Below are 15,731 nucleotides of genomic sequence, written 5' to 3'. Positions count from 1 at the left end.
GTAACTATGACTGAAACTGCCTGTGGGCCATTTTTAAGTACTGCTGCAATTTTTCTGAGGTTGTTTTATTCTTTTGAACCTTGCAAACTCCTTCTTACAAATAAAATAGATGTAATGGCTTGTTTTCCAGTCCTGATGCTTGTTCCCCTTAAATGATTATGATTTCTTTGCAAGAATTTTCTTTCTGTGGATTTTCAAAAGTAACAGATAACCAACAGAGTATAGAATGTTTGGAAAATGCTCTCAGGAAGGGGAAGAGGCTGCTGTGCGGTGGTGTTCAGTCACAGGGGTGTTTGCCATAAGCTGGTGGGATAGTTCATAGGGCCTTCAGATTCTTAATATTTATTTACTTATTTAATAAATTAAGGCATGTGAGCTAGAAAGAAGCCAAGTCTAACATCACCTGAGGCAGGTTGAAGCAGCAAAACCTGAATGTTTAGTTGTAAAAGTAGAATTTGGATGTACCAAACCTTTTAATTACCACCCCTGCTACTAATCTAAGAAGGCTGAAAATATCTGAAATGTCTAGATTTTGGTGTTTTATGGATGTAACTGAAAGAACTATCACTAAGAAAATGTAATTATACTAATCGGAAGCTGTACTACTTGAAAAAGTTAATCCTCTCTACCCAACAAAAAATAAAATGGTAGAAAATGCTTAACTGTGTTTCTCATACAAATAAAGTCTTTGATTTCTTTCTTACTGAGTTATGAATGAACTTATAGTAGGGGTTAATGATAATTGCTAAAGTTAATTATGTGTACAGTTGTTACAGTTGAGCAGAGAAAGACCCCTAAATGCCTGGCAAAGCAGTGTTCGTCTCTATGGAGAGATGCAAAGAAGAGTTCCAGACTCTTTTTTTTCCCTTTTTTCTTTTCTTCTTTCTTCTCTCTATTTGTGCAATCATACCAGAATCATAGGATGTTGTGGTTTGGAAAGGACCTTAAAGATCATCTAGTTTGTGTCTGTGTTTCTCTTTGACATGTAACAATACAGATGTAGAGGCTCTTTAGGAGGCCTCTGAGTTGCTTGTCAGCTCACCAACACAAAGTTTCTTTTTAAAACTGAATAGTAATAAAGATCAGAAGGACAATGAGTTTATCTTCAAAAAGGAGAGATTCAACTCTTTAGCTCAATGGAGGGACTTTTAGAGTGTCATCACGTCGTCCCTTAAACCAGAGTGATAGGGTGGGCAGCAGCCCTGTCTGTGGTTGCTGTAAGCGATCTCACACATCTATTGTGGTATGAAATTATTTAAATATAAAATTGATTTAATTTTTAAAAAGTTTTTGAATTATGTATGGTTACTGTTAATAGGTTTCTGATATGTTGGAACTTGGACCAAAATTCTCTTAGACCATTTCTGTGTTATGCAGTGTCTTGGACTTGTGCTGTAACTGATATAGAGGGTCAGTGGAATTGAGATATTACCTGCAGGTACTTCACAGTGTCAGGAAAGGGAAAATCTGTGAGTGTCTTAACTAACTACATCCTGAGTCTCAGCAAAACTAAGCCACTAAATTCTGCTTTTCAGTCAAATCCCTATAATATATGAAATTAATCTGTGTTTTATTATGTGGATTTAATAGATTGCACAATGAGTCCTGAGGCTCGTTGTGTCACGTTGGGCACTACTGTAGTGTAAGAACAAACATGCGCTCTAATAGAAGTGATTGTTTTCTAAACCAAAGTTTGAGTTAGCAGAATGAAGTTACTGTACTGCTGGATAAAGATTTTCTTGAGCAGGATTAGATGTTTGGTATTGAAATGCTGATAGTAAGGGATAACTTATCACTGCAATAAACTGATGCATGCCAATGATGCCTTCTCTATCCCTGAATCTCCTTGCAATACATTGGACTGGAGTTAAATTGTAACCAGGTATTCTAGTTATACCCTAGCTGATACCCTAACCAATTGTTCATGCTTGAAATCTGTAGATAGCTGGGGTCCAAATACTGAAGTTGTACCCAGTAGCTGAAAGTCATAGGATTTAGCAGAAAAGAAGGCTTTTGTGCAGCTCTCAAGGTGACAGAGTGCTGATCATGGTGCATGGAAGCTTCTGTCTTTTCCATGGAGATGGATTTACTGGGTTTAACTAGACTCCCTGCCTAATGTAGGCCCTTCACAGAGCCTGTTACAGAACCTTTATATGGAATCTGAACCTAATATTGAAAGGATTGGTTAATGTAGTTTTAAAAAAAATTATTTAATAGAGTGCTTGATAATTCTTTGAGAACATAATGCTCCTTGCAGGAACATTTAAATACTGCACATTTTTATAGGGGACTCTTAAATTTTATTATGTTGTCATGACCTTCCAGCTGTATCATACGGTCATGCTCTCTTTAATTGCAGAGTACATTTTATTAACCAAATTTTTAATAGGATAATATGGCTCTTGAACCAAAGGTATTAGTAGGAGTCTGTGCTTTATGTTGAAGCACTGATTTAATTAATACCAAGCTATGGTGAAGGGCAGGAAGTGCTATAATTTCTGATCTGTGGTTAAGATATGGTCACATTTGCTTGTTAAATATCGTGAATCTGTTTTTCAAATGTTATATTGGATATAATTGTGAAAGACATTTGATATCCTATATTTTTCAACATAAATTCAAGAATCTTGTTAAAACCATAAAGATTTGTCCTTATGTATAATTTAAAGTGAATTTAAAAGAAACAGATAAAATTTAAATTTAAAAGCTATCATTCAATACCAGTGCTTATGTATATTCTTGCACTGGTGTAATAAGTAACAAAAACGTAAGTAAAAGTTCCATAAAGGTCAAATTACATATTTAAGAGGGAATTGCATTTATTTTTGTGGGTTTTTTTTTCGTGCAAGATAACTTACAGTTTGATCCATGTCAGGGAGTTGTGGGGATTGAAGGCATGAAGTAATTCCTTCTCTATCTTCCTGATATAGGAGGTAGTTACAATTACAACTTCACTGCAGTATCTGTTTTTTAGGCAGTGCTTGTGAAACAGTGAAGCATATTTTTTTCATATAAATGTTGAGGTGATTGGTTTGGTACTTTTAAATTAAGATTTAAGAGTCTTATGTGACAAAAGAAGCTACCTGAAACCATGGAAATTCTTTTTTGAGCCAGCTAGAACAAGCATTCTAGGGCTTTGTTTTGAATTCATAAGAAACACTGTTGAATTTTTATAGTGATTTGAAACAAGGTTGTTTTGTAAGCCTTTTTCTGCAGGAACTGAGTCCTCAATTTTATTTTTTTTTCATTTGTAGGAAGAATGTGTTTTCCTGATGCAAACAAGCACAAAATTTTACAAAATTTTCAGTTCTTACTCATTGTGGGAAAGCTTATTGTTTACTATTATTATACCATGTTTTTGTTAATTATTCAGCAGGCTAAGTCAAGCTAAATAGTAGTAACAGTCTCTCTTGCTTTTAAAACCCATGGCTATTTTTACAACATTTAGAGTACTTTATGGGGAGTATCTAATGAGGGGTACAACCACAATTATGTGTTATAACTTTCTCAATTACCAAGATGAACTGTAAATTTGATATCTTAATAACAAAAGTTGGGGAGGGAGTAGTTTGTTTGTAATGCCTAAAGCCTGTGGGAAAGAAGAAGGGAATGAAACAATACTAAGAAATTAGCAGAAGGGAGATCAAAATTCTAGTCTACATAATTGTTCAACTTCTTCATCAAATGATGGAAAAATGTATGTATATGGTCACATGAAAGGCTGTGCAGTGGACCAAACTAGTATTAACCTTGCTATGTCATTTTTGCATTCTTTGATCTGTTTGTTTTGTATGTAAAACTTCTTACTTAAAAACAAAACAAGAAAAAAAAAAAAAAAAGGATCACAGCTGCATTGCTGGAGGCTGTTGTCTCCTACACCTTCTCTGTTCCAGGCAGTGAATGAGGCAGGAACTTGAATGAAGGGAAGAATGATCTTGGAACATAAGCAGTTGAAAATCACACTGAAGAAATATATTCTATATATGCTTCAGCAGTAGAAGAGTTTGCACAATTCTGTGCAATTTTCTCAGCTTCACCTTTTTTCGTGCTGTTCGTCATTCTAAGAGCCCAACATGTGATTCTCAGAAGTGTGAAAAAAGTTTAAAAAATCAATATGTGGACTGAGGCAGTTTGAAGTGATGTTCTGAATAACTATGGCACTTCAGGGTGAGGGGAAGGCTAGAGATATACCAAGCTGACTCTCTGAAATGATGTGATAATTTTATAACAGTGATTTTCTCTGTAGCACGAGTCCATGTCTGTAAGAAGAGATTATTAGATAAGCTCAAACCAAAAAATCATGATTGCAAAATTCTGTGATGCCTCCAGCATGTCCAAACTATGAGTTGTCAGCAGACATTGGACATGTCAGATTTTATTGGTGCATCTTACAATGATATTTCTGATAAAAGAATGACATTGAAAAACCAGGAGTTCTGAGTTCTGCTTTGGAACATTTTAGCTCTTCAGCTCATCTTCGTCACAGTGTCTTCCACCCTATATTGGCCATCGATCCCCATTCTCAATACTTTCATTATCTATATTTTTAAGTTCTTTAACTTTTTCATGTGTTTGAGTGCCACCCAGGACAGAGATTTAGTGTTACAGGATAAACTTGCCTATTTGCTACTAAAAAATTCAGCAGAGGGAAGTATTTGGCAGGATCAGACTATGCATATGTAGAATGTAATTGCTACAATTGCTCATGGGTCTTTCCTTCAACAACCTTGAATAAGACAGTTTGCTTTTTGTCTAATATTTTTTCTTCTAATCTGTTTACCAGAACACAGATAATGAAAATAATCTTTGGGAGAGTTGATTCAGAAGCTTTAATGCATGGTGATTTAATGTATGAGAATTTGCACAATTTGCTTGCATTGCACATTTGTGTTAAGCCACTTAGGCCAAGATATTTTCAGGATTAAGACTGTAAACTCTTTACACTCTGTTGCACTTTCTCTAGGTGATTTTAATTCAGTTGCAAATGGTAAATGTTGGTTTTTCAACAAAAGCAAAGCTTGATCAAGGCTCATCTAAGGAATGGAGCAGAATTGTGGTTGAGACAGAGGAACAAATTTTCACTATTTCTTACTTAAACTTAATTATTGCTTTGGAAGTATTTAGAGTGTTCTCTCCTTTAGTACACACTGCCTATCAGAAAAATAATGGAGATGGAATGCTGAGAATATAAAAAATCTCCAGTGATAATCAGTGTTGACCTAAAGGGTATCTGAAGCTTCCATTAACCAATTTCTGAAACAGTAAAGCTCAGGTATTGAATGCGGCAAATATCCCACAGGCACACTGATCTTTTGTGGAACACTATCAGTACTTTTAGCTGGGTTTACACTGTCTGTGAATACTGTTAGTATTTAACCACACTGTAAACTTCAAGCAGAGATGGTAAGCCAGACTGTTTCTGATCTGTCTCTTCCTATCACTTCCCCATTTTTTTTCCAGGTTTACAAATCCCTTAGAAAAGAGACATTAGAAAGTACACTTTGAAAACACAGGGAAAAATATTGAAGTGCCAATTATTCATTTACATTGTAGTCTATGTACTCTGTCATTTAATGGAGACAAGGTGGGATTCTGAAGGAGAGTTCTCAACCCCACTAAGAAACATTTAGTTTGCACAAAGCAACAGATCTATTTCTGACATTTAAGCTAATCAATGCCATTTTAGAAAAACTTGATGCTTTATGACTTCTAACTGCCTTGTCTCTAAAAGTTTTTATTATGTAAAATCCAAGCTGCAAATTAATTTATAGAAGTTTTAATATGCTCTCCATTTTGAAGGACAAAGAGACAGTTCAAAGATCTTTGAGTACATGACAGCAAATCTTTTGTTTTGAAAAGTTTTCTACCTGCTGGGTGTGACAGTTTTGAAATGTTCAAAACTATATGAACACCTTTGGGCACCTGAAATCAAAATATGTATATACTTCTGACTGTGAATCAAGATTTCTCTTTCTGTCCTGTGAGGCTGATGAGTATTTTTATTTGTCCCACAGGGGTTGTTCAGAACTTTGTCGTATCCCCATGGTGGAATACAAACTTGACAGTGAAGGCACCCCATGTGAGTATAAAACCCCTTTCAGAAGGAATACCACTTGGCATCGGGTGCCGACTCCCGCTGGGCAGCCTCTCTCTCGTGCCTCTCCAATCCTAGGAACATCTGACAGACTGCAGTGCCAGCAGCTTCTCCAGCAGGCTCAGACAGCCATTCCTCGTAGCACTTCCTTTGATAGAAAACTGCCAGATGGTGCAAGGTAATACACTCGCTGGTTAATGCCTGCCATTTTCCTAATGCCTGTCCATTTCCTGTTTGAAATCTTTGCTTTCTAGAACTTTGGGGTCTTGTTTTTGAAACTTTATTTTACTGAGTTTTGACAGTAATTTTAATTCTGAGGTTGTGTTTAGTAGCGTTCACTGGACCAGTCTGCTTGAAACAAGTGACTTTTGGTGTTTGTGGTGGAAGTGGGTGGTACTGGGGATCCTACTGCTGAGGACAGCTGATCCTTCCCTTTAGTCCCAAATCAGTGAAGTGGGAAACTGCCTTATAATTTTTGTATCTTAATAATGTCCTTTCCCCACCTTTTGGAAGACTATTTAAACAAATACTGAGTGTAAATAAAATGAACTCATTCCTTTAAAAATTAATTATTTAATCTTGTTACCGAGGTATTGGCATAGTTTCAAAGGGTTCTGTAACTCATTACCAGCCCTTATGCTTTACTTTGCTTTTAATTAAACAAAGCAGAGCTTGTGATTTGAATATGTAACACCTCTTAGATGATGGGGTGGTATCCTTAAATGTTAGCTCTGTTCTAATTTAATCATAATACTTCATAAGATCAAACTTCGTTTTTAAAGATAAAAATTTGCAACTACATGTGACCTTTGAATTATTTAGGAAAACCATATGTCTTGAGCACAACTCTGTCCTTTATTGTTTATAATTATTTCTGCTTATGCCCTTATCTGTGGGGTGATGAAGTTCTAATTTCCAAGGAAATAATTATTGCATGTTGAAAATAACTGAGTGATACAAAAATCTGAAATACTAGTCTTAAATGAGTTTAAAACAATTCTGGATGAAATCATTAAATGCCATTATTGCTACATTGACTACCTTACTTAGTAGAAAAGAATTAATGACTTTTTACATTGAAACGTACACAAGTAATAGTAGTACATATTTGAAAATATGTCTCTCTCATTGTCTGGGGAAGGAAGACTCCCAGTTATGACCATTTAATCATTAGTGTTCTCCTTCTCCCCTACTCCCCTCTCCACCCCCTGAAAATTTGAGAGGTTCGTTTCTCGAAGCATTTAAATACCATTATAGAACTTAAGCTTTTCCTAGTGTCTTGTTAACGAAATTCTCAATAATATCTAACATAAGGAGACAATGTATCAAACGTCTAGAAATACTTCATCATTTATGAAGCTTTATTAAGCATACTGTATACAGAAAAGAAAGCTTTCTGACATGCTAGTCAATTCCAAGAAGACTTCACAAGCATAAGCTGCACTTCCCATAACACTCAGCAAAGCATGTGAAAAAATGCTTAGACAGAGTCTACTCTTATCATGAAGAAATTCCTGTATCACTTAAGCAAAACATGTGCAGTGCAGAAGTGCTATTCTGGGAATAGCATGATACAGAGAGTATTAATAATGAAAAGAGAGGAAAATTATGTATTCTGACATGTAGGTCTTGAAACATGCAAAGAAAGGCACCTAATTGGCAAGGCCTTTCCACATGGGAAGAGGCGTAATTGATGATTCGGCAGAGAGATGAGCTTAAAACAGAAGAGTTTAAAGTGAGGTGGGTTAGTGCTTATAAGTAGTGTTGCAAGGGCGAAAGTGTATTCTTGGGCAAGGAAAATGATAAAGAGATTGTAGAGGGTCAAAGACCCAGTATTGGTTTAAAAGTGCAAGCAAGGAGAAGCAGGTTGATAAAACAGGGAAGATTTAACAGCTGATCTGAAAATGAGCTAAGGGTGAAGTCAGCAATAAAATTGTTTGGTTTAGAAATAAAAGGAGGAAAAAGCAGAAGAAATGTGGACTAGATGTAGTAAGAGACTTAAGCAGCAACAATTCAGCTAGTGTGACAGATAACATTTAGGTGCCTAGTCCCTGGAGTGAAATTAGAAACTGAGAGCTTGAACACTTATGCTCCTAATACAATTCTTGAGAATTAAGTGCTTTGAGAAGGCAATCCAAGTATTCTGGTGGTGTTCAAGGAATTTCCTCTACTTAGTCACTTAGAAATACAAGGATATCCTTAAGCTCTACTCCTGTTTTCACAAAGTGGCTAGTTCTGTGACAGCTGCTCATGGCATGTGCCTAAACTTTAGGAAGACTCACTCTTCTGATTTCTGCACGGAGTTCTTTGTGTAATTTGGTCCCTGAGTCACACTTGTAGGCAATGCATCCTATCACCTGGAGTCTGGAATCCATTCCTGAGAGCAGATGGCTGGAATTTTTGTGTGAAGGAGCTGTGCGAGGCAGTCATTGATGGGAATTCTGTGGTTCTCCTTTTGTAGCCACTCATTGTTTACTGGGCTAGAGGCTTCACACGTGTCCAGCAAATGGGAGGTGGATGTATTTCAGCCTTGGAACAGCACAAAGCAATATCCTGGCTTTGAAGAAAATGTCCTAAACATCAGCCTGGAGGGTGGAAACACATGGGGTCATAATTTATCCATTCCTTAATGCTGGGTCACTTAATCTATGCATGAAATGCATAATTCTTGGTGGTAATAACAAGTTCATGGAACCGAATTAAGCTGTAGCCCATTGACTACTTCACTTAATTGAGAGAGGTTCAGTCCTGTCAATACTTCTCAGAGAAAACATGCTGAAAAATAAGGTACTACACTATTTATTGGCTATTAGACAAAAACCCCTAATGTCTTTAAAAAACAAAATATAGTAGCTACTGTCTTTAAAATTTTCAAGCTGAACAGTAAAGTTGCTTATTAGAAGGTCATGCTCTTGGGAAAGTGTTTTGCGTAAATAAAAAAACACCTCTTCATTTCCTCCCTGAGTACACACACTTATTTCTACATGAAAAAGAAAAGGGGGTGGAGAAAAGAAAAAAAGATAAACACAGGGAATTGAATTCAAGGTAATGTCAAGGTACTTGAAGGAAGTTTTGCTGTAGTTATGGAATAATGTGCACAGAAGTGAAGGAGAGGATGTGATCAAACCCAAATTTAAGTATTAATTTTCAGCTGTATGGAAATCTAACAAAACTGCTTAGAGACATTGTTAAGACATGAGGCTTAAAAGTTTAAATAAGAAGTACAAAATATACCCTTCATGAAAATGCTTTTTTGTTGCTTTTCTATGTCAAAGGATTAATGAAATAAAACTTTTAAAAGTATTGGAATTGCTACTTCCAATTTTACTATCTTTAAGATTGGAATAAGTGCCAAGGAACTAACAATCATTTCTGATCCACTATGAGAGATTACCACATAAGAATTTAGAGACCTAATCCAACTGCTCTGACTCCTGAGTAATCCCATTTATTCAGAACTAAAGCCAGATCTAAGAAAAATAGGATTTGGCACTTAGTCTTTCTCTTTTTGTGCCTTTTAATATATTCAGTTGGACATATTTTATTCATGAATAAATACTATACTTTTAAAATTCTTCTTAAAGTTTTATGAAACGGAGATAAACCTTTTAAATTCTCCAAATGGATGTAACTAAGTGTTCACACTGCATTTGTATTATTTGTGAAAATGAATGTATTTGATAAAAGAAGCACAGCCCAGTTCAAATCTGAAACCCCACAAATGCCTCAGTGCACTGTTAATGATTCTAAAATCAACATTACAGAAGTTCTCCAAGCAACCAGTCCTCATCCAGTGACCCAGGACCAAGTGGGAGCAGCCATTGGAGACAGCAAGTGGGATATGACGGGTATTAGTGATTTTTAAAAATTTTTATTTAAATCTGGCAACAGCTCCCATGCATTTTCTTTCTTAAGCAAAATTTGGGTATTCTAGATTTTATTTTCAAACACTGTTAATATCTTTTAAGATGTACAGGTTACTGATCTTTGATGTAACATGCATGCAACTGCAATTTTAAAATCATCTTAATTTAACTCTTTAGGATCATATTTTTGAATTCAGTAAATGAGAAATGGTTCTTAGGTTTATTTTCCCAGTAATAGGCCAGAAATTAGCTAGTAACTAGAACTAGAATATAATAATAATACTTCCTCGTCCTGCTTCAGAAGGAGGGTGTTTGATCAAAAAAAAAAATCTTTATGGTCTTTGAAGGTTTTATTTCCTGCTCTGTTTGTTTCAGTGGCACCCATTCCCTAGCATATGTCCTCAGAAAAGCAGGAATTTCAGAGGTTTTTTCTCCCTAAAAGGCTGTGCATAGGTAGTCCTTTTGTATCCCTGTTTATCCCTTGGTACTGAAATTTCAGAAGTTAGCTTATCTGTATGTAAAAGACCACTTCAATATAACTCATGTTATAAGAATATGTGAGGCATCTGTTCTAAACTACTTTAAAGTTATGACTTTGTTGTTTATATACTGCTGCTGAAAACACTCCTGTTACAAAATGTTGAGCAATGGCTGTATCTACAATAGAGTAATATAAAAGCATTCCAGGCTTGCCAAGTGGCTTTCAGGAACTACCTTTCAGAAAAAAAAAAAGTGAATATTGAGTGCATCAGCTTGACTCTTTGAAGCTTATTAATGCTTTGACGTGATTGATTGCGGATAAGATATTCCATGTAGCAGATATATATGCAGTATCTTTTAGACTCTTCAAGGAATTTCACATAACTCAGTGAAATCTCTGGCAGCTAAATAGATGCTAATAATTCAAATAAAACTGTAGCTTTTTTTTTTTTTTTTTTTTTTTTTTTTTTTTACCGTCAACTCATCAAAATGCATCTTGTGTCATTTTTTTCCAGCACAGTTATTTCAAACAGCAATCTAGGTTTTAATTTGTTGCTTTGTGAAATATTTAAACTTTTGCAGTACAATACAAAGCAGTAGATCTGGTACTAACTTACATATTCTCAGTGTGAGACCTCGCAAAACTACGATTATTTTCTGTGAGGCTTAGATCACAAAGAGATTATATATTACCATGATTCTTCACTGCAAAAGCCTTTGGGTGTATAGTCCCAAGAATACATTTCTTCTTAAAGTTCAGTGTCTTCTTGGCATGTTCACACTTCAGACGTAACAGTGTGCAGTTGAAAAAATTGCATGTAAATATTTTTATGCTGAGTTTGGAAATGTTTGGGAATTATGATTATTTTAAAAAGTCATAAAATGTTTACTTTTAAGAGTAAAAAATGTTGTAGTTCATCATATAACTAATCTTACAGGATAAAAACCTTAACAGCTTAATTTTCTGCTTACATTAAAAGATGCCAGTCCCCTTTACTCCATGAACATCACCAAGGTTCAGGCTCACTGGAATGTGAAGGAGGCAGAGAACGAGAGGAAACTTTGGAAGGAACTAGACATTCTGGTAATAAAACCCACTGTATCTTTCAAGTACATGTTCTTTGCAATGCAGTCCCTGTTGAAATGCAGCCACCTCCCCATGTGGAGGTTTGACTCACAAAGAGCATGTGACGTGCCAGTGAAAGCAGGGACTGTTTGGGCATTCTGCAAAGGCACCTGTGTCTGATTGCAAAGAGGGTGCAGGTTTGAAACCTGATGCTGAGTTGTGCACCTTTCTCCATTATTTTTGGCAGAAGCCAAGTGGCATGCACCATCAACCAAAGTCCTGAGCTCCTACAAAGACCGAGCTTTACAGAAAGAGGGCAGTGGAAAGGAATCACCAAACAAGCTTTCACATGTAAGTCTTTTCCTTGGATGTCATTCAGAACTCTAAAAACAAACCCCAAAACAGCAAGAACAAAACACTACTCCGGACTTCTAGAAATAAATCCTAAAAATACATTTTAGGTAATTCATGGAGACCACTGTGTGTTTTGGGAGGCAAAGATTATGCTCATGCAGATGCGAGTTGAATAAAATATGCCTTATCTGTGTTTACAAACTCAGAATTCCAAGAGGGCTTGGATCTGGGGCATTGAGGAGATAAAACTAGTATAGTCTCCACTCAGCTGTGAATTTACAGCTTCATTTATACTGGCTTGTATAATCTGTGGAGTATTTAATTACCCTTTAAAGAAAATAAAATTATATTTACCATACCTCTTCATCTTATGTGAAATACCCATGGAGTGTAATTATCAATAAGCACTATAAAAATGCAACTTGTATGTTAGGAATGCTGAACAGATTTTCTGCTCTACCTTGTTTAGTAGCTTGTCTTCAATAATGGCAAAATCCTCAACAGCCTAGTGATAGAAAGTACATAATGATAATGTTTGTTACATGAAAAATCCTGCTATATGTAGTAGGAGTTCATACACTGTTTGACAACTTATATTTTATATGTGAGCAACAGCATCTCCTAGCATCTGCTAGGTGAGGGATCTCATGAAAAAGTTAGTCACCCTTCCCATTTATATCCTTCCTAATAGAAGTCCATTTGCCCTATTACAAGTCCATGGGCCTTTATTCTGGCTACTGTCACAGACATAAGTTAATTCAACTCTCTATAAAATTTATTTTAAAAGGTAAATAACAAAACTCCTGGACTTAATTGGCACAAAAGTCTGACGTAATTATTCCACTTCAATAGCCATGCTTAGTTTAGAGCCTTATGACTTAAGTTACTTTCATCTGGTACACATACATCACAATTGGCTTCAATTTAACTAGCCACACATCCAATTGGATTTGGTCCAGTGAGCTGCATATTTCAGCCACACTGAGAAAAAGCCAACAATAATTCAGTCTTCGGTGTTTTTCAGATTTGCAGTAGAGCTTGTTTAAACAAATAATTACCAAGGCTTCTAGCTTTAACAAATGCTTATTTTAACTGTTCAGAAATGCAATTTTATGGGTGTTAAGCAGGTCCTATGATCAGAAAATTCAATTCTGATTTTAAGATTTGTGATAGAAGATGGAACTAGAGCCTTTTTATTTGCAGTGACATCAACCTTTAATGTGTCTAGCCAGCTGTGCAATTCATTTCACAGAAACTGGTGATATAATTGGCTCTTTTCATACTTTGCAGTTATATGATAGCATACTGTAAAAAAAAAAATAAAATGATCTTTGAATGGCACAAATGCAGTAATTTGTATGAAAATAGATCTCTTACTATTTAATTTGAGGGGGGTCCTTTTTGGTTTGTTTTCTTGTTGTTAAGATTGGGGATAAAAGCTGTTCAAGCCACTCCAGCAGCAACACCTTATCCAGCAATACATCCAGCAACAGCGATGAGAAGCACTTTGGTTCTGGAGACCTGATGGATCCCGAGCTGCTTGGATTGACCTATATAAAGGGGGCTTCTACGGACAGCGGGATTGACACGGCTCCCTGCATGCCAACTCCTCTGCTGGCCCCTCTGCACCTGGCTGGCAGCAGGGCTGGAGTGCACTGCCACACGGAGCAGTGGGCAGAGGCTGCTGAGGCTCCCGGGCCGGAGGATGATCCAGCTAAAATCTACGCTGTTCACAGCTATGCCTCTGCCATCTCAAGCAGTCATACGGCTGAAGGCAGCATGGGAGACCTGAGTGAAATCTCCTCTCATTCCAGGTATGCCCTGCTTTACAAATTAGGGGTCATGGATTAGAGGTTAACATGCAGGTAGCTCTTTTATGTTGTTCTTATTCTGTTTACCCTTCTTTGAAACTGAACTTGAAAGGTTTTGATGTTTTTGTTGTATTCAAATGCCTGTATGAGCAGTTTTCAAGTAATTTTTGATGAGTCTGCCTGGAAAGCAATAGCCAGACCTCCTCCCAGATCTGTTGGAGGCTTATACGTGACCCTTGCAAAGGGTTTTGAAATTGGGAAACATCCCTGAGTAAAAGAGGAGTTTGCACCTAGAACCTATTTCACATACTCTAGGGTTTTTAGTACAGTGCAGCAAATTACCTTGGAGTTAATGCTGAGGGAAATCAGAAAAATTGGACAGTGGACAATTTTTACATACTGAGAAATTGCATTGCATACCATCCCCCCTAATTTACATTATTCTGATGTATGCTTTGCAGTGTTGCTTGTTGAACAGCATTTATGATTGATTTTCAGCTTTTCTTCTGGTTAGCAGTAAAATGTGTGCATGATGTATTTGTTGTAAAGCTTGTTGAAAGTACACTTCTATAGCTTGTTGCCTTTATCTTCCAGTTCCCATTTTATGGTGACTTTGAAGTTGAAGCTTTGGTCTATGTGTTAAGGTTTTTATTCTGTAAAGGATAGAAGGAAATAGTTTGTTCGTTCTTTTTTCCCTCTGATTTTCATGTTTTTAGTGTCAATCAGTACAGAAAAATAACCAAATAATACCTTGTATACTGATTTCCTTATATGCTTGACATGAGTGAATTTGTCTTGTATCAGTATTCTGAAGAAATTTATTCTTCAAGGAAGTGTTTGCTTTAGTTTATTTGAAATAGGTTTTAGAATCTTTACTAAAAGTATGTTTTAGTGCCTACTAGTGCTTTTATTCATAATAAAAGGGTCTGTAAAAATTATCCGGACGGCTGTCTTATTGAACGGAAATTTACTTCTGTTAAATTTGCTGATAATTTAGTATTAGTGTGTCTGATTGAAAGGCACAGCCTAATCTTGCATCAACTGGCAAAATTATTGTGAAATGGAAAAGCACATAGGTTTTATGATTAGGGACGTATTTGAGTAATTCCCTATGTAGTTCTTTATGTGAATGTGTGTGTACATATTTACTTAAAATTGCACACACAAATCGAATATATATATATATACATATTCAATTTAGGCTTTTAGTTTTGATTCACATCAGTTTGCACTGGCATTTCAGCAAGCTGAATTCCATGCATTGTTTGTTCTAGAAACTCATCACAATTCTGCTTTCTAAGAGCTTTAATGTGTACACAGTTGGTGTGTAGAAAATTACTGTGCTAATTTTGCTTCATTGATTTTAACCTTGAGAAAAACTTAACAGTGAGAACTACTGCCGCATACCAGGCAAAATGTTTCTGATTTGTTGTTGCATAGCATATTTAATTTTTCCTTTTGTGTGTTTCATTTACTTTTCCAGTGGGTCACATCATTCAGGAAGCCCATCAACACACTGCTCTAAAAAGAGTGGCTCCCTAGATACCTCCAAAGTTTATATAGTGTCACAGAATAGTAGTCAACAGATGTCTGGGTCGATTTCAAAACCGTACCACAGACAAGGAGCCGTGAGTAAATATGTCATTGGATGGAAAAAATCGGAAGGAAGTCCTACACCCGAAGAATCTGAAGTTTCAGAATGCCATGAGTAAGCACTCTATTTTACTTTGTTGGGGAAGAAGGGTAGTGAAAATAAATTTTAAAATAGGATAGAAAAAAATTACAAGTTCTGTTTTGCCTGTAAATGTTCGTGGGTTGGTTTTTTTTTTTTTTTTTTTTTTGTGTAGCTGGTGAAGCTGAACACTGGAATAGTCTGTGAGAAATGTGTTGTTCTTAGGTGGAAGAAAAAGGCTTGAACTAAAAGGAAAACATGCAGTACCTCAAATAGAGAGAGATAATACTTTCACAAAATTCCTAGTTTTCAAAAGTATATGATGTTACTATCCTCCTTTCCTGGTTATTCGTGTTCCTTTGTGCTAACACAGAGGTTTCATTTCTCC

General features: G+C 36.1%; 1 protein-coding gene across 4 annotated transcripts in view; it reads left to right on the top strand.

Moving 5' to 3' along the window:
- SIPA1L2 (signal induced proliferation associated 1 like 2) overlaps nucleotides 1-15,731 on the top strand; it is a 125,301-nt gene that overhangs the window by 88,817 nt on the left and 20,753 nt on the right. For all 4 annotated transcript variants that reach the window (XM_083856867.1, XM_083856868.1, XM_083856869.1 and 1 more), the window contains 6 exons: nucleotides 6,015-6,272; nucleotides 9,859-9,942; nucleotides 11,421-11,524; nucleotides 11,754-11,857; nucleotides 13,286-13,674; nucleotides 15,155-15,379. In XM_083856867.1, the coding sequence (XP_083712993.1) occupies nucleotides 6,015-6,272; nucleotides 9,859-9,942; nucleotides 11,421-11,524; nucleotides 11,754-11,857; nucleotides 13,286-13,674; nucleotides 15,155-15,379 (1,164 nt within the window). The remainder of the gene's footprint in view (nucleotides 1-6,014; nucleotides 6,273-9,858; nucleotides 9,943-11,420; nucleotides 11,525-11,753; nucleotides 11,858-13,285; nucleotides 13,675-15,154; nucleotides 15,380-15,731) is intronic.

Source organism: Zosterops lateralis, assembly GCF_965231275.1.
Source record: "Zosterops lateralis genome assembly, chromosome: 3".
Taxonomy (NCBI): Eukaryota; Metazoa; Chordata; class Aves; order Passeriformes; family Zosteropidae; genus Zosterops; species Zosterops lateralis.
This window is presented reverse-complemented; position numbering and strand designations above follow the sequence as displayed.